The sequence below is a fragment of the Sparus aurata genome, chromosome 3 (assembly GCF_900880675.1).
Source record: "Sparus aurata chromosome 3, fSpaAur1.1, whole genome shotgun sequence".
Classification (NCBI taxonomy): domain Eukaryota; kingdom Metazoa; phylum Chordata; class Actinopteri; order Spariformes; family Sparidae; genus Sparus; species Sparus aurata.
This window is the reverse complement of record NC_044189.1, coordinates 6,330,348-6,353,540: the sequence shown is the minus strand read 5'-3', so window position 1 is coordinate 6,353,540 and position 23,193 is coordinate 6,330,348. Positions and strand designations below refer to the sequence as shown.

Sequence of the window (23,193 nt, the reverse complement as noted above, 5' to 3'; positions counted from 1 at the left end):
GTGTCTGTCGAAACTCAATTTGAAGCTAAACAGTGCGACTTTAAACACTGCATATTATTAACTGCATACCATTAATATAACTTGATTGATTTGGTGCATAGTATAAACACCGTGAAGCCCCTACACACAGCGCCGGGCTATCCAACCCGATAGCAGCCCACTGTGACCGAATGTGTCAGCGAGCAGAAACATGGCTTTGTGTTCTGAGCGCGTTAGTTACCGTGACAGGCTCTCCCCCTGTGGGCTCGTAGTAAACCTCTCCCGGGCTGAGAGGTGCCGTCTCCGTGGCCGTGGGAGGCTCTGATGGCTTGTTCAGCTACATGCGCAGAAACCACATCGACGCGGGGAGGAGAAGACAAAACAGAAAACAATGCAACGTGAGACTGCTGAGGGGAGGACGAGCCGGAGAGAATGCATAAATACAAGTTCGTGTTATATTCATGATGACGCACCTCATGAGAAATGTAAGATAATGCTCAATATTTTCAATGTATTTCAATCTTCATGTGTGGTTTTTTTCACGTATGGTGTCACGTATCATGAACTTTAATAAGATTTCTCATGTTTAACTTCATTTTAAGATAGCAGAGATGTACATGATGATGTCGTCACCTCGACCAAATGATCCTGACTTACAACACGTCCAGGTGAACACTTGATTGTGTGTGTTCACTGTTCTATAGTGATGCACTGTAGCTTTTATGTAATCTAAATATCTTAGTCACAGTGCGTCGTCAGCTTCTAACGAGCTAGGTTTGTTTGTTAATCGCAGCTTCGAATGATATTTATTTATTGGCTTTGAATCTCTGCTAGAGTAAAGTTAGCTTTCTGGTTAGCAGCTGAGCCAGAGGGTTCTTTGAGCCGAGCGGATCTGTTTACCTCCAAAGGTTCGTCCTGTTCACTGGAGCAGCGAACGAATGAACCTTACCGCCTATCGTCCTCATTAAAATGGGGTTAGTGACCGACGAGGTGTCCGCCATCAGGAATGAATGGACGACGTGGAGGCCAGAACCCGTCCGTTTAACAGGACGAACCCTAGATACAACTTAAATATAATATAAACTCGCCCGCTCAGCTAATAGAACCCTTTGGCCAGTGGCGTGCACAGACTTCTTGAAGGGCAGGGGCGAAAATACAGCGCGTTCTCGCCACTGAAAAGGGCACTTTCGCGCGCGCTTTGGCTCCCAAGAGGGCAGTTTATCATGTTTTAACCAGCCAAGGGGGCAGTTTAGTGTGTTTTGCCAACCAAGAGGGCACTTTAGCATGCGTTTTGGCTCCCAAGAGGGCACTTTAGTGAGCGTTTTGGCTCCCAAGAGGGCACTTTAGCGAGCGTTTTGGCTTCCAAGAGGGCACTTTAGCATGCGTTTTGGCTCCCAAGAGGGCACTTTAGCCTGCGTTTTTCAACAATTGCCCCCCCCCGTGCACATCACTGCCTTTGGCTCAGCTTTTGGCCCGAGAAGCTCACGTTACGCTCGCAAGATCCAAAGTCAGAATCAAAGCGTCTGCAGCCAACTGATAAAGGCTGTAGCTCATTTATAGAGAACGTTGAACCGACAGTTTCTGTGTATCAAAATTAAATTGACACCTTCCAGATCTATCAGAATTGAGTATTCATCCAGACCATGGTATAAATTAAACCGCATTATCCCTTAATTATCCTGTAATTACCACTTGCTACAATATTATGATAGCTGACAAAACTATCCAATTTGTAAAAATGATACTGTAATAGCAGTCAGCTACGGCGACTTTATGAGGATAAAAAGTCACAAAAATGAGGACTCATTAAAGACCTGGTTTGACTTTAGATAAATACAAAAATTTGGACCACAAACGTCTCTCAGGAAGCCGTCCTGCGTATAAAAACCTTTAATTTTCGGCACTCAGAGACCTGAAACACTCAAAGTCTGGTGTTAAAACCTCGTGCCCTGATGCAGAGACCTCAGAGACGGGAGGTTTGTTCTCCACAGATGGTGCTCTCTGAGACTATTACGTGGACATCTAATAAACTTTTACCGCCGAACCCTGTGAACCCCATTTCAGCCGGCGCTTTTTACACATCTTTTATCCACCTAATCAACATAAAACTGCAGAGTTTTAGTCCCGTTACATAATGTGGCACAAGCACAACAAAATGTGATAGAACGATGGAGTAAAGTACGTGAAGAGAGGAGGTGAAGGAGGAGGAGGAGGAGGAGCGCTCTAATGGAGCTCTTTAAAAAACCAAGCTAATTATTTCGACACATAAGCCAACTCAGATCTCCAATCAATAGCCATTAGCCCCATTATGACTGCCCAAATGGACTGTGTGTGTTTGTACGTGTGTGCAGAATATAATCGCAGCGACAATAAAGATCGATCCGAGGCCGCGTCGACCACTCACCATCTCCGTGGAGCTGCCGGCCTTCACCGGGGGAGGGGGCTTGTGCTTGGGGGGGCCCCTGAGAAAAAAAAAGAGAAGAAGAGATAATGCGGTATTGATCGCTGCTTCATTAAGACATCAGATTTTTTTTTGCGCTGAACAAAGAGAGCAGTTGTGCAGCTGAGAGGGCACAGAACATGACATATCGAGCACTCGGAGAGACGACCCGTTGCGTCGTAAACCGCTGACTGTGAATTGATAAGTTTTATTGATACGTGTGTCATCATGGATTCTGCTAATTGCCCAGACCGCTGGTAATTATGTTAAAATCGAGGAACAACACAAACGTGGCGCCGTCATGTGACGGGGAGGAACAGAGTCGAAAAGTGGGAGCAGCTTCCAGCGGTCGACTTCATTGTTTCGAAACAGCGAACTGTCAGAAAACACGCCAGCGTCGATCAGAGGGATCGATCGACTCGAGGGGTGCGATTCAGTCGGATGACAGGATTTTTGGACCCGGTTGAGAACCGATTCCCGTCCCCGCTCGTCACAATATGCAGATTCCCACAATACATTTCTACTTTTTAACCTGTAAAGTGTCTTTGTGGAGCCTGTAAGTGTGTCATTTTTATAATATATTATATAGTTGAAGGCAAAATCCAGCGATCACTTTTGAAAAACAAACACTTTCAAGATAAATCTGAGACTTTTGTGATGTTCGCACGTTCCTCGGCTGACCCTTCGTTCAATCCTTTATACTGTTCACGTTTAAACACTGATTTTTTTTAGGTTGACTGCTGAGAAAACACAACTCTGCAGAGCGTCTGCTCCCATCTCTGATCGTGACCAAAGTTTTTGTTTTTTTGCACTGGCCCTCAGAATCAGACTCCGATCGGTGGATTTGCATTTGTAGCCGGTTCTGACGTCGACATTCAGAATAAAGAATGAAGAACACTCTACCACTTTACCTCCAGCTGAAGTGGATACCTTGTAAGTTATTTACAATATTAATACAAAACGCCCTTGATAAACATGTTTTCAGTTTGCGCTCTTGTAAAGAAGCGAAGCCACAATGCCGCATGTGAAAGGGAACGAGCTCGGACGAGAGGAAGGAGAGCGTCACAAAGAGGTGGAAGGACCTTTCTATTATTTCCATTTGCTCGAATGTTTCGCAGGAAATCTGAAATCTCACGTGTGTCTGTGGGAGGAGACGCGCACGCCTGATTCTCCTCCGAGTTCTCAACCGGGAGATTCGGTAACTTTCGCCTCAGTCGTGCTGAAATTTCCAGACTCGGGACGGAAACTGTTTATAAACTCGGTGGCAAATGGACTTTAGCAGGAGCGTAAAGGTCCATCAGATAATACCATTAACCTCCACACACACACACACACACACACACACACACACACTCAGCCCACACATCCCTGCGGTGAGTACCAGATAAGATCAAGAGGAACAAATGGAAGTTGACAGCGACTCAGGAGAACCTTCGCTCCGCTCTGTGTCAGGTTCTGTAGGAGGCTTTAATAGATGCGTCGTTCATCTCACATCGCGTTTGGACATTTTGTACACAGCTGTTAATACCACAGGCTCATTACCTCTAATTGACCGTCTTATTATTGGAAAACTGACGACTTAATGCATCCGGCAGACGCGACGCAACTTATTTTCGTTTGGAGCGCCTCTGTCTCAGCAATAAAGGGTGAGTTCACCACCCGAAATGAGAAATCAGTCGGAAAGTTTTGGGGAAGTTTCGTATCCAAAATCTTCCGTAGCCTCCAGATACCAAATCAATCTGAAGAGACTTTGTTTTATAGCTAAAGGTGTTAGCATGCCCCCTGAAGCGGGTGTGCAAGGTGCAACACGTGTCGGGGAGTGTAAATAACATCTTTTCAAATCAATCTGGGATCTCACGGCTGTCAGAGACTTGGATTACACTGGACGAGCCGTATGGAGCCATTTTATTTTCTTTCTACTTCAGTTTTCTTGGAGAACGCTGTAACTTTGCCTTGCTGTGAAGCTCCAGAAATCTTTTGTGGACTTTGAAAACTTCCCCTGACTTTCTCCTCAGCACGGGGCTGAGTAGACAAACACTGAATTTATATTTTCGTCTAAATTTATCCTTTAGCTCTCCTTTAAAGTTCTGCTATGCTATCTGCCTACTCTGACAATTGAAGAGAAAGACATGATTATTGACTCTCATTCTCAGGTTGTTGTATACTGAGGCTTTGGGTTGGCCAGCGGTGGAATGAGACTCAGTAATCTTTCTTTCTTTCTCTTGAGTTTTCTACTTCTTTAGGCACAGAAGACACTTGGTTAGGGTCGGGGAAAGATCTTGCTTTGGCGTCACAAACATGGTCGGAGATGATCTGACTTCCCAGCGGTTTCAGGCTTGTAAATGTTGAATATAAATGTCACTGGCTCGCCGAGCTGAAAACCACCACCGCCCGTAATCGTAAACATGTGATGTGAGCGTGACGTGAGACGTTTTGTAGAAATGTCGACGTGGTCAGGATGATACGTAAATATCAGCGGTTTGCAGAAACGTTGACGCCGACTTGTACTCAGGCGACTGGGCTGGGGTCACATTCTAAACATGATCATTTAGCAGTTCAAGTTTTGAGCACGCAGCTCACATTTATATCTGTTTTATGCTTTCATGAAACTCCCTCTCTGTCACTGCGGCTCTCGCGGCTCGCTGTGTCTTCGGAGTCAGCCACAATGGGAACCATGTGGACGGCAGCGGCAACTTGCTGGAAACGAATTGCCTTGAAGGGATGTGATTTTCCGGTAATTTGTGTTAATTTCACGAGCTATTGTGAGACTGGCTTACAAATCACTCTGTGGCCATTTCCCTAGTAAAAACTGTGACCTTGAACATTTCAATCTTCATTTCCGTAAGTGGCTGCACACGAGAGCAGCAGCAACGTGTCCGCGATGAACAGTTGGTGCGAAACCAATTAACCTTTCTGACTCTATAGGCGGGAAACAACCAGTGTATATCTGTTCATTTACTGTGTACCTCGCAAAGTCTCCGCGAGGAAAAGCACCTGTAAAACAGGGAAGGTTTAATGAATTCGTTTCTACAGCTGTAAGGGTGAGGAGCGGGTGTCAGGGGGGGGGGAAATCTCCAGGCAGCCTCATGTTTTAAACTTCAGGTCAGGATTTGTGACTGAGGCACCTCAGCAGGGTCCCTTCATGACATATAATAAGTTTTAATGAGCCTCAGTGCCAGAGGGGGGAGATTAATTTTGCTCAAGAGGTTTAATAACCGATGAAGTGGATACGGCTGGGCTTAATGAAGACTTACTCCGCGTCCTCTTGGCGCTTGCGGATGAAGAAGATGATGCCGATGATGAGGCCGATGAAGAGGAGGGAGCCTGCGATGCCGCCGATGACGGCGCCTGTCGACGGGCCCGGAGTCATCGTTCTCTTCTCCTCTGCAACGGGCGAACGACACATAGAAGAAGGAAAACAGAGAGAGAGAGGGAGAGATTTTTATTAGCAATTCATTTAAATGTCATGCGACCGCTTGTGGCACTTTAATGCTGCTCACTTGCAATATTTGTTTTGTTTTTTTTATGTGTTTTGCTGCCGAGGTCTGTGTGAGAGAGAACAGTTAGTGTGTGAGTCAGCAGTATTTCATTATTAATTGTAGGGGAGCGAAAATGTGTAGAAGAAACACAAACACACACACACACACACACACACACACACACACACACACACAACTGTTTTAAAAAGAAACTGAAAGATGAATAATTGATTGTATTGAGCGCCGAATGAATCATCACAAGGAATCCCCCCGGGGGGAGTTTGCGATGCAGGTGAAAGTCAAGTTTCTGCTCGTTGTCGGCGTTCATGTGTTGTTATGATGCAGTCAAATGAGCATAAAGAATCCAGTGGATGTGCAGCTCAAAGCTCTTTGTCGTGCCGTAAATCTTCGCAGTGCAACGCCTTCGCATCAGCCGAGTCTCACGCTGACCTCGACATCTCCTTTCAATTAAGAGCCTGTTTATGATGTTTTCCGGAGGGCTGGCGAGGCATCTAAATTGTCTGTGAAAGCCCCACATTCACAGTCGTGATTTTATTTAAAAAGAAAAAAGCAGAGACAGCCGGCTGACGGCAGCTGTGCACAGCACTCCGAGCTACCACCGTGGAAGCTTCCCAGTCAGCGGCGACGACGGGGATCCTGCGGTAAACAACGAAAAGGCGGGTGGAGTGATTTTCACAGGTTGTTTTGTTCCTTTCTTTTCTTTTTTTTGTCTCCCGGAAACAAAATCAAACTGTATTTTATCGCTTCCACTGAAGTAGAAGCACTCCACTGCATTTGATACAGAGATGATAAAAGGATAATTACCTCTATGATTTTCCACTAATTTAGCTTTACACACACACTCACACACATTCAGCTGTTTGTACGAGGTGCACCACAGAAAAAATGAAGCCATTCTGCCGCAGGAACAAAAGTGTACATCGTGTCTGTGCAACTGCGGCTATTGAAACACACCGAGATGCAATTACATGGATTTAAAAACGCGCTTGGATCGATTAAAGCCCGCGTCGTCGTTCATCGTCTATTCTCAGACAGAGGAACGATTTTCCCTGAAGGACCAGAAGAAGAAAAACATCTGGGTAAAAAAAAAAAAAAGAAAAGAAAAAGATGACGCCTAAACAACATAATCACAGTTTTTTCCCTGATCGTTTAAACATTTCCTGAAAACTGAAGCTCAGTTTCTCCAAAGTCTAAACACACGACTGAAAACTGTTTGTCGAAAGGAAACCCTGCACTCTGCACCAAACTGATTCTCTCCACCAGAACACTCAGTTAGCGCATGAACATGTCTGACAGAGAAACAAATAAAACACCGGTGGTATAAAATTGCATATAAATCGAGTCCTTTCCCTCCATTTGCATTGTAACTTTTAGACTTCTAGGCTCCACTCCCCCCTCCGCCCCGACACAGCAGAGGTCACCTGAGCCTGTTTTATACTCTGAAAAGCGACTGAAGTGTTTTTTTCCAGCTGATCTCGAACAGGTGAGAAGTGAGCACCTGATGATGAGGATGCAACATGTTGAAGGACAGTTATTCTCCGGGTGACAAAACGTTTGCTAAAGGATGTGAGGATTGTGCTTTCGAGTGGCGAGAGCTGTTGATGCACAAGCTACCGGGTTTTTTCAGAATTAGGTGCATATTTCTGGTATTTCAGTGTAAACAGTGGAGAAAAAACTGTATAAGTCTGATTGTCCCCTCATTAATCTTTAGAAATAATAATGTTAATCCCCAGAAATCTGAACGGCGAGGTCCGCGGACTGTCCAGTTTGGTTGAGGTTCGTTGCTTTTGAGTTTTCTGAACCTCCTTGGGCTTCAACAATGAAATCCCATTAACCTCCCCTGCGTCGGGGCGGACGCAGAAGTTCCAGATGCCGAATAAGAAATGAAAGTACGAGCGATGAGGATGAGCGGGAAAATATCAGCAAGTTGACTCAACTGGTGTGTCTCGAGTCACACTGAGAGAGGCTGCAGTGACGTGTTCCTGCCAGCAGGTGGCACTCTGTTCCAATCAATCATGAGTCTGGATAGAGGGAAGGATGGATGGATAGATAGAGGAGGTGAACAGTCAGACGTTCTCAGGGTTTGAATATTCATGTCTGGCTAAATCCACAGAGGGACTGGACTGGCCATTGTGTGCATGTGTGTGTGTGTTTGTCGGAGAGTACGTGTGTGTTAAGAGGAAGCAAGTCCCTGTTACGTATGTTTGCAAAAACACAGCGAGGGACAAGGGAGGGAGGGAAGAGAAGAGGGAAGAATGAAAACGAAGAGGAGAGGTGGAGGGGAGATGGGGGGGGGGGGCGCTGAATAGGTGGGGAGGGAAAATAGTTGGGATACGTGGAGAGACAGATGGAGGGAGGAGGGAGGGAGGGAGGGAAACAGAGGATGACATCGGCCTTTCCTCACAGCTGGAGATGCACACACACACACAGAAGAGGCCTCCTCCCTCCCTGTGCGTGAACATGTGTGTGAAAAGCTCATTTGATGTGTGCGTGCTGATATCAGAGTTTACGCCGACGATGTTTGCCGTTGAGGTTCGTGCTCGATAACCGGCCGCCTTCTCGACAAACAGTAAGTCGCCGCGCCGCATGACGGATGCCACAGGGGCGGCGCCGGGAAGAGGAGGAAGGAGGGCGAGGAAGGAGGGCGAGGTTTGATGCAGGGAAACGGAAACCTGATTGGCCAAAGGACGAGGTGTGAAAAGCAGGAAGGAGACGAGAGTTTCACTGGAGTTTTACTGCAGAACTGGTGTTAATAATCTCCCACAATTTTGGTAGGTGGCAAACCAGAAGTGTTACACTGCAACAATGAGTGTTTTATCCACCTGTGTCTCTGAATCAATGCAGGTAAAAACCCTGTTGTAAATGTCTGGCTACTGTTAAGCAAAGACCTGATGAATAATGTGAATGCAGGACAAGTTTCCACTCACGGCTCCACGAGGAACCGCCGACAGTACGAGAATCCAAAAGGGCAGCAAATGGCGGACAGTATGTCTGGACACGGGAGAGAAAGTAGTTTGCATAAATACGGTTGTTCATTAATCACGGAAACTATCGAGCGAGCGCTAAACAAACCCAAGCTGTTATCCCTCTGCAAGCCAAGATTACACAAAGCACAAGGTCAGAGTGTGAGAGCAGAACGAAATCTGGAGAGCAGAGTCCTGATTTTTCTTTCTGTAGGAGCTCGGTTTTGCTTTTTGGCTTTTCTTTTGTTGCTTTGTGCGTTCGAGGGGCTGAGAGGGCTCTTCACAACAAGGATACGGCCTCGTTTGACTGTGAGGTAAAATCAGGAAGATTATGGAACAACACGGAGAAGCTGCCGTCACCACCAAGTCAAATCCAATGAGGCTGACTTCGCTCTCGGTTGGTGAGAGTTTGCATTCGAAATGTGCCAAAATGTATGCACAACTTTGGAGGACACCGAACAAAGGGAGCAAGGTCGCTCTCTCAAGTACAGCTGCACCGTTCTTCCCGCTCATTGAAGATACCGATGGTATGATTCTATCATCGCACTCCCTCAAAAACTATTCTCACTTTCAGATCCGTGAAATAAACTGACAACTTACTGCTTCAATCTATTGTATTAATTTCACAGTTTTTTAATGAAGTTACAAAGAAATCTGCCACACCGAGTGAAGCATCATCGGTGTGTGTAGATATCAAGCAGTTCTGCATCAGTGCCGGCGATCGATGACGATACAGGAAGTCGTTTGTAGTGTAAAGATGCGTCGGCTGTGTGAAGTACGGATGCAGAAGTTGCTTAAACGTCTTTCTTTCTAATGGCCAGCAGGAGGCGGTTTCAAAAATAAGTCTGATTGAACGTAAGCTTATGAGAAAATAACGCTACTTCTCACTTGATTTATTACCGCAGTATACAGTTTCCTCCTGAGTTTATGGTCTCAATCGCTAGTTTCAAGTCTTCTTCGATACAGCATGATGTTCATTTTGTAAATGATGGACCTGTTTACTGTTAAATAGATGGTAAATCATGTTGTGCTTGAAGGTGTGGCTACTTTGTGATTGACAAGTTGCAACCACTGCTTGTCCGTGTGTTGTCTCTCAGATCCAGTCATGATCTCCTCCCCAGCTCAACCATCTCGTCCAAAAACGCCTCATTTTGTGACTCAAAAAACCCCCCAAAAAAGATGGCGACAGCTGTTGCATGACGCCATGTCGGTGTGGTAGGTAATGGAGGCCGTGACGTTTTTACGCGAGACGAGAGGTCTTCAGTTGGTTACGATAAAACAAATTGAGTCTATTTATTAAGAAAAAGAAAACCTCAAACTGATTCCAGCTTCTTAAATGTGAGTATTTTCTGGTTTCTTTACTCCTTTATGACAGTAAACTGAATATATTACGTGCTGTGGGCAAAACAAGACATTTAAGAGCGGCACTGAGCTTCAGGAAACTGATCTACTGAAGGTTTTTTCACCATTTCCTGACATTTTATACACCAAACAACTCATGCATTAACTGATACAAATAATATACAGATTATTCAACATGAAAACGATCGTTAGTTGAAGCCGTACGTCTCTCGACAACCAGCAGCAGTTACTGAAATTGATCTTGAAATTCGCTCCCTTATCGAGGTGCGAGTGTTACCTCACACACCTTTGCTTCTAACTTCCAATCAGACGTTAGTTCAAGTTTAGAGCGATGAAAGAGAAAACAACCACAAAGTGTTCTCTCCTCCACGAGCTGCAGGAGTGACCACACGGTGTGTGTCTTTCAAATCTCCCTCCTGCAGGTTTGCACTAGCTGTAAGTCACCTCACCCCCTGACTCCTGCTCTCCGAGCCGAGCGGACCTGATTCTCATCTTTTGTTACGCGCTCAAAACCTCAGAGAAGTGCCACTTTCACTTTCATTCACCTCCATCCATTAGTGTTATGCAACACCCGGCTGGATTTCTTTATCAGCGAGTCGGAGCCGGGCTCCTGCTGGAGTTGTCGATTATTTATATGAATTATCAAACATTTATCCTGTTAAATCAATAGCCCGGGCTTCATATTGTAGAATCGCTTTTTAGATGTAAAAACGAGTGGGTTGGAATTTGCTGGCGTACGCAGGCACACTACAGCCTCGCTTCTGCTCGCCCGCTATCTGTTCCTGTCCATTTCTCACTCCATCGGCTGGCAGCGAAAACAGCCCGAATCTGCAGATATAATGCTATTATCTAAGTGACACTCAAGTGGTGAGAAATTGCTACTGAATCACATGCAATTTGAATGAAATAGAAACAACAATCCCTGTCTAAAGCGCTCCATTGCTCTCTCTCTTATCAAACGCTCCAGTGTGTGGGCTGTATTACTGTGTGAGCCATCAGAGAAACACATTGTGCCCAAGGCCTGCACTTAACTATCTCTGCCTGATACACAACATGAGTTAAAAAAAACAGACATTTTGTTTAAAAAAAACAAAAAAAAACAGGCACAATGCACAGATAGATGCACCAGAGCAACAAAAAGTGCTCCGCTAAAAGGTTTCCTGCACGGTTCAGGAGTTGATGCTCATTGTTGTTATTCCCATGGCAGCCATTACTGTCTTAGATCACAGGCCGCACTGAGAGAAACACGACCCTTCAAGAATCGGCAGAGCAGGCGACACGTTTGTGTTCAAACAAGAAAAGGTAAGGCAATAAACTCATTTATCGACAATTTACTGAAACTAGTGCAGCGCCTGCTGAAAACACGCTGTTTTGCAGAGATTATCTGGCAATGTGGGGATTTTACAGATCCAGTTTTAAGCCTCCTGAAGTCAGATGTTTGATATTTGGGATGCTAAATCTGGAAGATCACATCAATGCACTCCGAGCGGGACTGCAACAACCAGTGAAGCGGCATCCCGGAACAGCTGAAGCGACAGTAAACTTTCTAGCCCCTTAAAGCTAACGTTTGCTAGCATTGCACTGTTACAGAAACTTAGAATTTCACCTCCATTGACCGTGTTTCTCAGCCCATCACGACTTGTTTGAAACCTTCTGCTTTTCTTTTTTTCTTACTGCACCACGTTACGACAGCAAGTTATTGCACCACGCTGATCTCCATTTAGTTTACGTCTGCTTCCCCATGAGATCATGTTAATACATGGCTGACAAACTGCCACAGTTCGAGTCACACCAGTGGATATTTTTCAAGACACCCGTGGACATTTCCAGCCATGTTTATGGCAACCAAAACAGCCGTGTTTAAGCCAAACCATGATGTCAACCCAAACATATTTTTCTGTCATTAGCAGGTCATCCTAGTCATGTGACTGCCTACCTGCAATGTTGAAAGTGCCACATGTCCAAATTGCACCAAATTCAATGCTCCTCTTCAGCCTCCACCTCAGCAAACCTCCTGCCGAATGTGAAGTCGACTGGATGAAAGGTTTGCAGTATGTGAATACAGTGAAAAATATCTCATTACCCTTGAAATGAGAGGTAATCATCTAGAAAGTAGCATTTCAGTGAGATGAATGGGGCTTGTTTTTAGACAATTTATGCTTGTTCCATTGGCAGATTTTTAGAATTCATTGCGAGCACGAAAACACCTTTTATTCAAGAGAAATTTTTCCAGTGTATCGTTAGATGAGGAGTCTGCGAAGGCTCCGAAATAATGCCACTCTTGGGTTTAGGCAATACAGTACACTGCATTATGTGCAGATAAGGAAGGTTATCTGACTTCAGACCGCTGAAGGTTTCTAATTAAAGGACGACCAAACATCCAACATTCACAGCAGAGATGTTAAAAATAAAAAGCCTCTTGTGAATTTCCATGTTGGTTCGTCTGTGCAAAAAAAAACGTGCTGTGCAAATGAGAACTTCAGTTGTGAAATCGTTATAGAGGGTGATAAAACCATTAACACCGTTCTACATTATATAAGCGTAGAGGCTTAAGGCTGCTAATGTTATGTACTGTCAACTTCCAATCAGCAGCAGGGATGGTGGGGAGCGGATTGATTGTGCAGCACTTTAAAAATGTTTTGTGCACATTAACACTTTTGTCGGTGCTTCTGTTGTGTGCACGTGTGCAATTATCACCTTGTTCACTTCAGAGGACTCACTCGTTACTTGTGACTAAAAACAGTCGCGTGTTTTGACGTGCATATGATAACGGACGACGCTAAACAGAAATACTTTCCTGAAGTGGTGATGACAATGGATTTAAAAAAAAAAAAGATCTGTGATGCAGTCGCCTTCAGTCACGACACGCCGCTGTCCTCGACGTGACTGCACATCAGCAGCCTGTACTCGCGATCGTGTTCGGAACAATTTCGTTCCCAACTAAAATAATGGTTGGAAACTTTTTATTTATTCACACATTACATATCATACGTGCACACAAGATGTGGTGCAGGACCGACGTGGACGTTGATGACACACATTCTGTCCTCGAGTTCCTGGATCGCCTCTATAAACGGATCCACCTCTGATCTCGGACTTTTTGTCTGCGATTTCCATGATGGATGGCAAGATCGAGGCTAACATCCAGTAGCTATACATTAGCCACTGAGTACTTCAACTAACTGGATGCAGACGTTGGTATGAAGCCTGTCAGTTGGCGTGTATCTCCCCCGCTTCCATCCACGATGCGCGAAACCACAACAACCTCCAAGCTAGCAAGCCGCAACTGTAACCTGCTAGCAGCTGTTACCTTTTCTTTCCGCAGGGATTTAGCTGTTTTAACGCCGTGACTTGCCTCCCCGAGCGCAAAACAAGTTTCCCCTGACGCTATTTTTGCAGGGGCACCGTCTCTGCATGTTGGACTTTTCATTACAACTGGCTTACCGACATGCAAACGAGCCAGAGCCTTCTTCCCCTTCACGAGAATGAGATTTGGTGCAGCCAGACCTTCGCAGTGCTGTGGAGAAAGGTCTGTCCGAGGTCGCTTCCTCCGGAGACACAAAAGCCGACGATAATCTGCGAGACCTGCAAGCAGTGGTGTGCGACCTCGTGGCCCAATTGTTGAAAAACGTGCGCTAAAGTGCACTCTTGGGTGGGCAAAACCTGCGCTAAAGTGCCCTCTTGGGTGGGCAAAACGCGTGCTAAAGTGCCCTCTTGGGTGGGCAAAACACGCGCTAAAGTGCGCTCTTGCGTGGGCAAAACGCGCGCTAAAGTGCCCTCTTGGGAGCCAAAACACGTGCTAAAGTGCCCTCTTCAGTGGCGAAAAACACGCTGTATGTGCCCTTTTTTTTCTTTTCGCCCCTGCCCTTCAAAAAGTCTGTGCACGCCACTGCCTGCGAGCACACTTTAATGGGTAAAGTTGCTGGAGTTACACTTTTTTGGTGGTGTGGCGTCCATGTTGTTTTCACACCACGACTTCAAAGCTCATTAAACACACCGAAGTCGAAAGGAGAACAACTTCCCAGCTCAGGAAAACGGGGCCATCAGAGGAGCGTGTGAGGACTCATTAATAATAACGCTGCAGTACTGATAGCAGCGATCCCGGACGTTACATTACGTATTACGTTGCCCCTCATTGGCGGCCACGCGAAGGTGGAAAGCTCTCACTTTTCCCTTCGACTAATCCTTCAAAACTACTTGGCATTCTCTCACAGGAAGCTACAGTAAAGAGGCAGAGAAGTCATTTAGATGGTGAGGACACAGTGGACTGTAATCACAACAGTGAGCACTGAAATGATGCAGGGGAGAACTGAGGACGGGTGCCGCTGATCACCCATCCATGAAATGCCATTTTGAGAAGTGAGCATTTTTAAACCCACGGCTGATTGAATGGCTGCGTCAGAGTCTCTTCTTTAAGGGCTGCGATACCCAAATGTTTTTGACAAAAAAGTATCTCCAGACCTCCAGGAGCTTAAAGGGAAGTTGTTTGTGTGTGTGTGTGTGTGTGTGTGTGTGTGTGTGTGTGTGTGCGTGCTACAAACCACACTGCAGCTACGTGCCTGGAATGCAACATGACATGAGACTGTAACGCAATCTGACAGGATATGAATGAGTGTTTCAGAATCAGCCTGCCACACATGAACACACGCCAAAAAAAAAAAAAAAAAACACTCTGCAGACTTCAGATCGCTCCCCTCCCCGAACGTACAGTTAGTCGATTTATAAATAGCATCGTCGGTGTCGGAGGGGGAGAAGGCGGGAGGCGGGGGGAGAAAGCGAGCGAGGATCTGAGAGTCGGTGGGAACGGAAGCGACGGAAAGCAAAGGGGAGCGTGAAGGTGAAGCGGGGAAGGTGGAGAGCAGAGCGGGCCGGGCAGGGTTCAAGGAGGAGGAGGGGGATATGCGAGGGAGGGAGGGATGATGGGGTGATGGAGTGTTAGTGGCCTGCGGAAAAGAGGAGGAGATTTTAAAGGTCTAAACGCTCCCGAGGGAGGCCATGAGTGACAGAGGAACAACAACCGCCTCTCTACCTCTCTCTCAGTTCCTCTCACCTCCTCCCTTTTCTGCCTTCCTCTCTCAGTCGGAATTCCCTCTCATTTTTTGCGCTTCCTCTACGATCCTTCTGTCATCCTTCCTTTTGCTGCCTGTTAACCACTTGCTCTCTCTTTTCTCTCATCCCTCTCGTGTTCGTCCTTCAGCCCCTTCATCAGACTGCTCGTCGCAGCCACTCCGTCGCCTTCCATCTCCGTCGGCTGCTCACTTGCTCTCTGCTGCTGTGCCAACACGAGAGAATAAAAAAGAAATTAAATAAAAAGCCCCTGTTGCTTGTGTCCTTCCTTTTAACAAAAACACCTCTCTCCTCCTCCCCCCCCCCTCCTCACTTCTCCCTCCAACTCTGACTCAGCGACGGCGACATTAGCGCGCCCTCCCGCATTTACCGACTCTGAAAGGAGGAATTGACTCAAAAAAAAAACAAAAAAAACACACACACACAGAAATACATAAATACAGCGACCGCCGAGCACTAAAAAGACCACGAAGATTAGGAGTGCACGGAAATTACTGCAATCAGCGGGCAATTACGATGAATAAAAAAAAAAGAAAGAAAAAGGAATGATTATAATCTTAGAGGCTAAAAGCTTCTTTATCCCTTTTCAGCGAGGCACTTCAGAAAAAGAGGTACGAGAGCCGGAGAGTGGAGGAGATGACTGGAAAAAGTGTGTGTGTGTGTGAGCACTCAGTGAGGATCAGCATAATTGAATAGTGTGGTGCACATTAAAGCTGATTTTATGTAAAACTGCAGCTGTTGAACATTGCAGCACCTCTCCACTGTACAGGTTCCCCGCAGTGACAATCTCAGTTTCAAAAGGTTAAACATGCAGTCGTCTCTGAAGTGTCGGGACAAATCGACTGAAATTGTGATTGTTGTTGAATTCTTTTTGCCTCCGGCCTTTAATGACACAATAAGTCAGAGATCAGCGCGCGCAGACGATGGATTTTCATCAACCCCGAGTCTTTAAAAGTCGTTTAAAGTCTCCGATTGATTTGCTTTGCACCTCCAGTTGCATCACAAATGCCAGATTAGATTTTTCAATTATCAATCAAGAGTTTTCACTTGTCTAGCGCTCTGTGCCTTGTTAAAATCATTTCTACAGGAAGAGAAAACGCACCGGGAACAAACGCTGCAATCATGTGTAATTATCTCGCTCTGCTCATAAGTCAGGTTTTTTATTCCGCATACAAATAGACTATAGGCTGACTTGAAACAGTGTTTTTGTGCAGTGCGAGACCAAAAGTCGGCGCCGGTTTGTTTGAACTTCAACGGAGCAAGATATTTAACTTTTCTCACGTACGTAACCGAAACAAAAAACAGAATAAATGTTTTTGGCGCAACTTTATGTTTCTTTTGGTTTCTGTGCTTTTACGTCCTCTGGTGAGGTTTAGGCACAACAACCACTTGGTTAGAGCTTGACGAGGATCAGCTGGAGACGTTCATCTGTTTTTGGTCAAGATGGCTGGAAAAAAAAAAAAACCCCAGTGGTGTCTGGCTTACAAACGTTGAACCGCAGTCTTGAACTGTGGTCACTGGCTTGGAGGAACTCTCGCCTGTAACTCCACCATCATCCCCTCCACCTCCGATAAGAATAAACATGATGTCAATATGTTACGCAGCCTGTGACATGAACAAATGTGAACGAATCAGCGGATCGCAGAAACGTTAAGTGCCAACATTTACTCCAGGCGACTGCGCTGATGTAGCACTATATTTTCCTAAACCCAAGCTTTTTTTTTGTTGCCTGACACCAACTGAACTGCAGCCGATGAAGGTCACCTCACCGTCGATCGTCTCTTCACGGGAGTCAGTTTGAAAGTGTGAAGTCACGTCACTGTTACGCGGATCGACGAGACTCGGTTGGTTTGTCGCTGTGCCGTTCGTTGAATGTTTCCTCTTTTACTTTGAAAATACTCAACTCTCCGCTTGTTTCAGAAGCTTCTCTTCCTGCCTTTGTGTGTTTCCTGTCCTGCCCTGATTGGTTTCACCTGCCCCTCTTCATCGTTCCCTCCCCGGTGTATTCACTTTGTGTTCCTCTCTCTGTCTCTGGGCGCCAGGTTGGTCTGTGTACTTCCAGCTATTGTCCCACAGTGTGTACAGTGTTGTAGCTCTTGACCTCATCTCAGTGTTCCCCGGGCCCAATTTGTTTGCCTTTACCTCCGACTGATTACATGTGTATCGAGCCTTTTCGGCGGGTAAAGATTGTTTCTAAATCAAGTCGCTGTCTCTGAGTCCTCTGCCTGTGGATTTCTCTTTAAGTCTGAGAGGCTGTGGGGGAGATATCTCCCGTAGATGGCGGAGCTGCAGTCGTGAGCGGTGTCCATCTTTGTTCTGTTAATGGACATCCAGCAGCTTCGGCTTTGTGCTCCTTGTGTGTTTGCCATTATTGTAAAGGAAGAAGATATCCGCAGTAAAGCCCTTTATCACAGTTTGAAACGAGCGATGCAGGGAGTGTCTCAGGGCCCGAGCGCAAAAGAGAGGTTTAAAGCAGAAATTGTTTTAATGATCGAAAAACATCAACGGTAAATGTCAAGATCTTGGTATCAGTCCCGTTACTGAGGCCGCATCGATCGGCCTACAGACAGACAGAGTCCCCGAGGCCGATTGAAGAGCAGTGTACATCAGTTTGTGCAAAGAGAGAGCTCAGCGGTCCTCCTAATGTTTGGAGAGCCATTCTTGAAACAAAAACAATACGTGGGAGGAGGAAGGACGGGGATCAGAAACGATTCGCCAATCGGGGGGGACGCGCTGGGTGATGACTCGGCTGACGAGAACAAGTGGGACAGCGGAAGAATCATAAATAAATCAGGCCGGCTCCATCACTGTGCACTCAGTGTAATTAGCCTTCCGAGACCAGACAGGAGCTCCCCGAACCCCTCGGCTGTGTGGCCGCGGTACGTGACGGCTCGGAAGCAGCCTGCGGAGGCAAAAACACACATGACGTGCACCTCGGCCCGTCGCTAACCGGAGAGGCAGGTCTGATGGGATCTTTACAGTCCCACCGCACACACACACACACACACACACAAGCCGGGGCACGACGTGACCTTTCTGAATAAATCTGCCGATCAGTGCTCTCTGTGTTTGTGTGACAGATATCTTTGGATATGCAACACTTCACAACCTTATCTGAAGCCAGAGATCCCCTTTCATTTTCTGACAGCTCTCTCTCTCTCTCTCTGTGTGTGTGTGTGTGTGTGTGTGTGTGTGTCTCCCCATATGTCTCTACCCACTTAACAGATTAAAGAACACACACACACACACACACACACACACACACACACACACACGCAGACACGTTCTGTTGCTCGCTTCCCCAAATAACATCGAGGGTAGAGAGCAGAGGGTGGTGGTGGTGGTGGTGGAGGAGGGGGGGGAGGAGGGGGACGGTGGTGGTGGTGGGAGGAGGAGTGAAATGGCATTGCTCTCTAAATGATCCAGAGCAAATGAGTTTATCTCAGAGACAGACAGCCCCCGAACCATTCAGGATCAAACTAGGTCACACTCAGAGAGAGACAGAGAGAGGGAGAGAGGGGGAGGAAATACAAATGAGGAGGATGAAAAAAAAAACCAAAAACAGAGTTACAGAAACAGGAGGCGCTGAAGAGAGAGACCCCGGCTGAGTTTATCTCGGCTCTTCAATCTTGTCTCTCCGGCCCCCCTGCACCGTCTCCTCTCTTTGTGTAAACATAGCGAAGCTGACATTTCGAGATGTCCCCTCTCTTAAAAGAGCTGTCATCCACCTAGTCAAATTACATCAAATCACTTTGAGGGAGGGAGGGAAGAGGAGCAAAGCGAGGTGCATCAAAGGCGTTTTTCCAACAGGACGGAGAACTGAGGACGTGCTCAGTGTGGAGTGGAGAATCTGCTGTTTAAACCAACAACAGAGTGAATTGCTCCTTTCAGGTGGCACTTCAGCAGTTTTAAAGGGATTAGGCGGCACTGTGAGTACAGTAACTTTGCCGCTTTTGTATTTGGAATAACACTTAAAGACTTGAGGCGTTTTTAAGTGATACAACATATTGTCATTAACTCAGGAGCGGGGCTCCAGGGGCCGCAATGAGCTGCTGCCCTCACCCTCTTGCCCCCGGCCACTCTCGCTGCACACAGCGGGATACGCATGGCATCTTAATTATACTTCACCAAGAGCCCAAGAGACCGAGCGGCACTCCTGTGGCGGTGCTGTGTGTCAATTAGCCTGTGATTATTCAACCGAATCCAATACATTTTAAACGAATGGAATTTGACAAGCAAGTATTTTGGCTCCCTCTGAAAGAAATCAGATAATGTGGTGCGTCTGAGGCTGCACTGCGGGAACCTTCCCCAGGGACGAGGAACCTTTGGAGGAACTCTTTTTCACCACAGGGTAAATTATTTTACCCTTCAGAATGTCCCCTCCATTTCTGGTTGGTTGAGTACACCACTGCTAGAAATCCACAGCTGCAAACAGTTGCAAAAGCTGCTGCACACCTTATCTTTGAGGGTCTTTTTCGACCACGATAACAAAGAGCTGAAGGAACCTTTTAGTTCCTTGAGAGGTAATAAGTGTTTCCCGGTACAGAAAATCACCTGCACTCTGCAGCTCCCCTCAGCGCTACGGAGCATTTCATCTTTCAGCTCATTGTTTTGGTCCAGTCTCACTGCTCCCATTAGCATGCACAGGCTGCTGTTCCCAGCAAAGAGACAAAGTTAGAGAGGTGAGTATTTTGAGGCTCTGCTGGCAAAAAAAGACAGATTTCATAAAGGAGAACAAAGAGCGAATGCTGGACTCTCATTCATCAGGTTGACACAAATGCGACCCTAACGTGAATGCTAATGTTGCGCCGTGTTCAACACATCATGTTAAAGAAATGTGTTTATAGATTGTTTGACTGTGAACACGGTTCTAATCATCCTCCCCTGAAGCAAGGTCGTATAACAACCACACATTACTGTGTGGCGGCGACCTCTAGTGGCCGTAGTCATTAGGACAGGAGCAAAGGAGGAAGTCAGGTGATGTAGGGTGAAGAACTGTTGGGAGACCGATGGGATGGATGGGTCGAACATTCACAGAGGACACTGTTGTTGAAACCATGTGAAGAAACAGGAAGCAAACAATGACTCAAGTTACATAATGAATCATTTTAACCCAAATCGTGATCTTTTCCCAAACACAACCAGGAAATTAATAACCAAACTGTGTCCGTTTCACTTTGTTAACATCGCGTTTGTCGCTGCTACTTTCCAATGACAAGTTACCTGTTCCATCATTTAGATACGAGGGTGTCTTCTCGCGTACATACTTGCAATTAGTGATGTCATCACAAACTATCGCTGACTTATCGGGCGGTAAACTGTGGTGAATTTGAATATCAGGGACCCTAGAAGCAGCTGATCACTTGTTCCTGATTTGTAAATAAGCCTCACACCAATCCAATCGGTACGTCACGGCAGTATTTTCTGATTCGCTGACTGCAAGCTGCAAATATCCACCATATTTGTTGAGACGGCTTCCAGCTTGTTCCTTTAGCAGCAGCAACAGGCTGCTACATCACCACCGTGGATGGATGTGTATCCGTTTTCTCCAAAGATAAACTCATTGATCTTCACGTCATCTACACTATGATCTATAATATGCAGGAGCGCGTTTGGTATTTGGTGGAAGTTTTGTCCGTTAAAGAAGCTGCCTCCCTTTTTTTCTCAGCCGTGGATGTGTTGAAGTCTGAACGTCTGTAGGTTTTCATCAATAATATCTTGGCTAAGTGTTCACAGATTCTAGGAGAGAGCGGTGGAGGTACTGATGGAAAGAAGAGAGAGCGGGGGCAGAAAAGTACAAAGCAGCGGGCATTTAGAGGAATTGGAATTAAAGGTATTGAATTTCAATCTGAGCCGTTGAAAAGATGCATTATGATTATCATCTGCCACCTCGCTCAGTTATTGAAGGGAGAATCCATTATAGTGGGTCAGAAACGTTCAAGGCTGATTATTTTCACTTTTTATTCAATCTAGTGTGCATTGTCAATTTGATTTTTTTGAATTTCCACAAACTGCAGCCGCAGTCTGTTTGTTTGAAAGATACATTTCCACACATAAGGTCGAAGTTGTGCTCCAGGCTGCGGAGGGTGAGATCTCTGAATTTCCTCTTTCGGTATTTCTTCTTTGTCTCAAGGATGTGTTTCTGTGTTTTTCCACGAGAGCTCAGGCTATCAGAAAAAACCCCACTGAGACGCCTTAGCTGATATTGGCTGATATGTCCTCAGAAAAATGTAAAAATCCAATAAAGCCAATAGATTATAGAGAAATTGAGGAAACATGTTCTGTGTCTCACATGTTTAGGAAAGGAAATCCTTCAGGCACCAGGTGAGATATCAAGCGACGACATGTGACAATATGAAAGGAGTCATCCGCGGTGATTAACATTCAGAGAATTATCTGAATCTGCAGCCACCCCCCGTGGATTTACTGAGATTTGTATCGAGTTTTGGCGCTGTTTTCAGCAGCGGCAGGCCGCCTTCTTTCCTTGACAAAGTGCTGAAAACAAATTGCTCAGCAGGAAACACACCAGACAGAAACAGATAGAGATTAGGTGGTGAACAAAGTGGGAGCATTTAGCAGCTATAAAGAATCAGATATATCCCTCAGGAGCTGTTTAGAGATCAAAGAAACAGCTTATAGAGAAGGAAAAAATCAATGAAACTCCAGTTTGATCACGACTCTGGTCACATGTAAGCCTATGAGAAAATGACCCCACTTCTCACTCGATTCGTTGCCTCGGTAAACGACTTCCTGACGAGTTTATGATCTCAGTCGCTGGTTTCAAGTCTTCTCCAACGCGGCACGGTGTTCATTTTGTCAGCGACGGTTTCATTTAGAGTAAAAAAACGCGATGCTTTCAGAGGGGAAGCTACTTTGTGATTCGTTCTCAGTCACATCCAATCAGGTCATCCTCCTCAGCTCCACTCTCTCGTCCAATCACGGTCACTTCTGGCTCCGGAAAAAACAAAGAGATGACGTCTCAAAATTGCTAACATGAGGTCCGATAGCAGTTTCCACATTTATTAACAGATTGAGTTCCATAAAGTGCTCGATAAAGGACTTCCTGTTTACAGATCTGGGTTCGTTTGTATCGAGTGACTGAACTGCCAGTGTGAAAAACCTCCAAACATCTGTACAATTACTTGACATTGTACAGTTTCAGCTACTGTATTCTCCTCGGCACAGACTGAGTCATTTCCTCTCCGTACCAGGCCCATAATGAAGACATCAGACCCACATGAAGAGGAATGTCTGACTCCTGCTTGCCAGCTGCACATCCATCCACTCCTCTTTAGCTTTTCACCCCGGCACGGGCGAGAAAAGAAGCTCCGGAGTCAATTTTGGCACTCAATGCCGGCTGGCTGAGCAGCACAGTAAAGAGGTTAAGCTACAAGGGTATTACCTGCACGAAAAGAAAAAAAAATGTGAGAATGCAAAAGTGGGTTGTAATATTTGAAGGACTCTGGGCGCGCTCAATTTCAGCCACGCCACAAACTTGGAATGGCCCCCAGGAGAGAGGGGGGAGAGATCAGTGAAATCAAGCGCTCCCCGGGTTATTTCAAGCGTTTGGAATATACTCAAGTGCTATTTTGCCCAGGTCTGAAGCCAAGGGAGCACTTTTAATATTCAACCTACTTCATTGCTCAGTTCACTCGCTCCTGCACCACACACAGACACACACACACACACACACACACACACAAGCCACATGTCACTTCAAGCCACTTCAAACACACTTCACGCTACAACTTAAAGTCCCGCAGGCCCAAATCGGGGTCATGTTCCCCTGACAGCCAATCATCACACCCCTGAAAGTCAGGATGTGACTCTGTGTGTGTGTGTGTGTGTGTGTGTGTGTGTGTGTGCGTGACTCCCCATCACT

At 46.0% G+C, this 23,193-nt stretch overlaps 1 protein-coding gene across 1 annotated transcript in view; it reads right to left on the bottom strand.

Annotated features, from left to right (window-relative positions):
* pvrl2l (PVR cell adhesion molecule related 2 like) overlaps positions 1 to 23,193 on the bottom strand; it is a 322,935-nt gene that overhangs the window by 5,893 nt on the left and 293,849 nt on the right. Inside the window, exons 7-9 of the mRNA XM_030411869.1 lie at positions 5,674 to 5,803; positions 2,384 to 2,441; positions 221 to 316 (exon numbers count right to left, since the gene is read on the bottom strand). Coding sequence (XP_030267729.1) covers positions 221 to 316; positions 2,384 to 2,441; positions 5,674 to 5,803 — 284 coding nt within the window. The remainder of the gene's footprint in view (positions 1 to 220; positions 317 to 2,383; positions 2,442 to 5,673; positions 5,804 to 23,193) is intronic.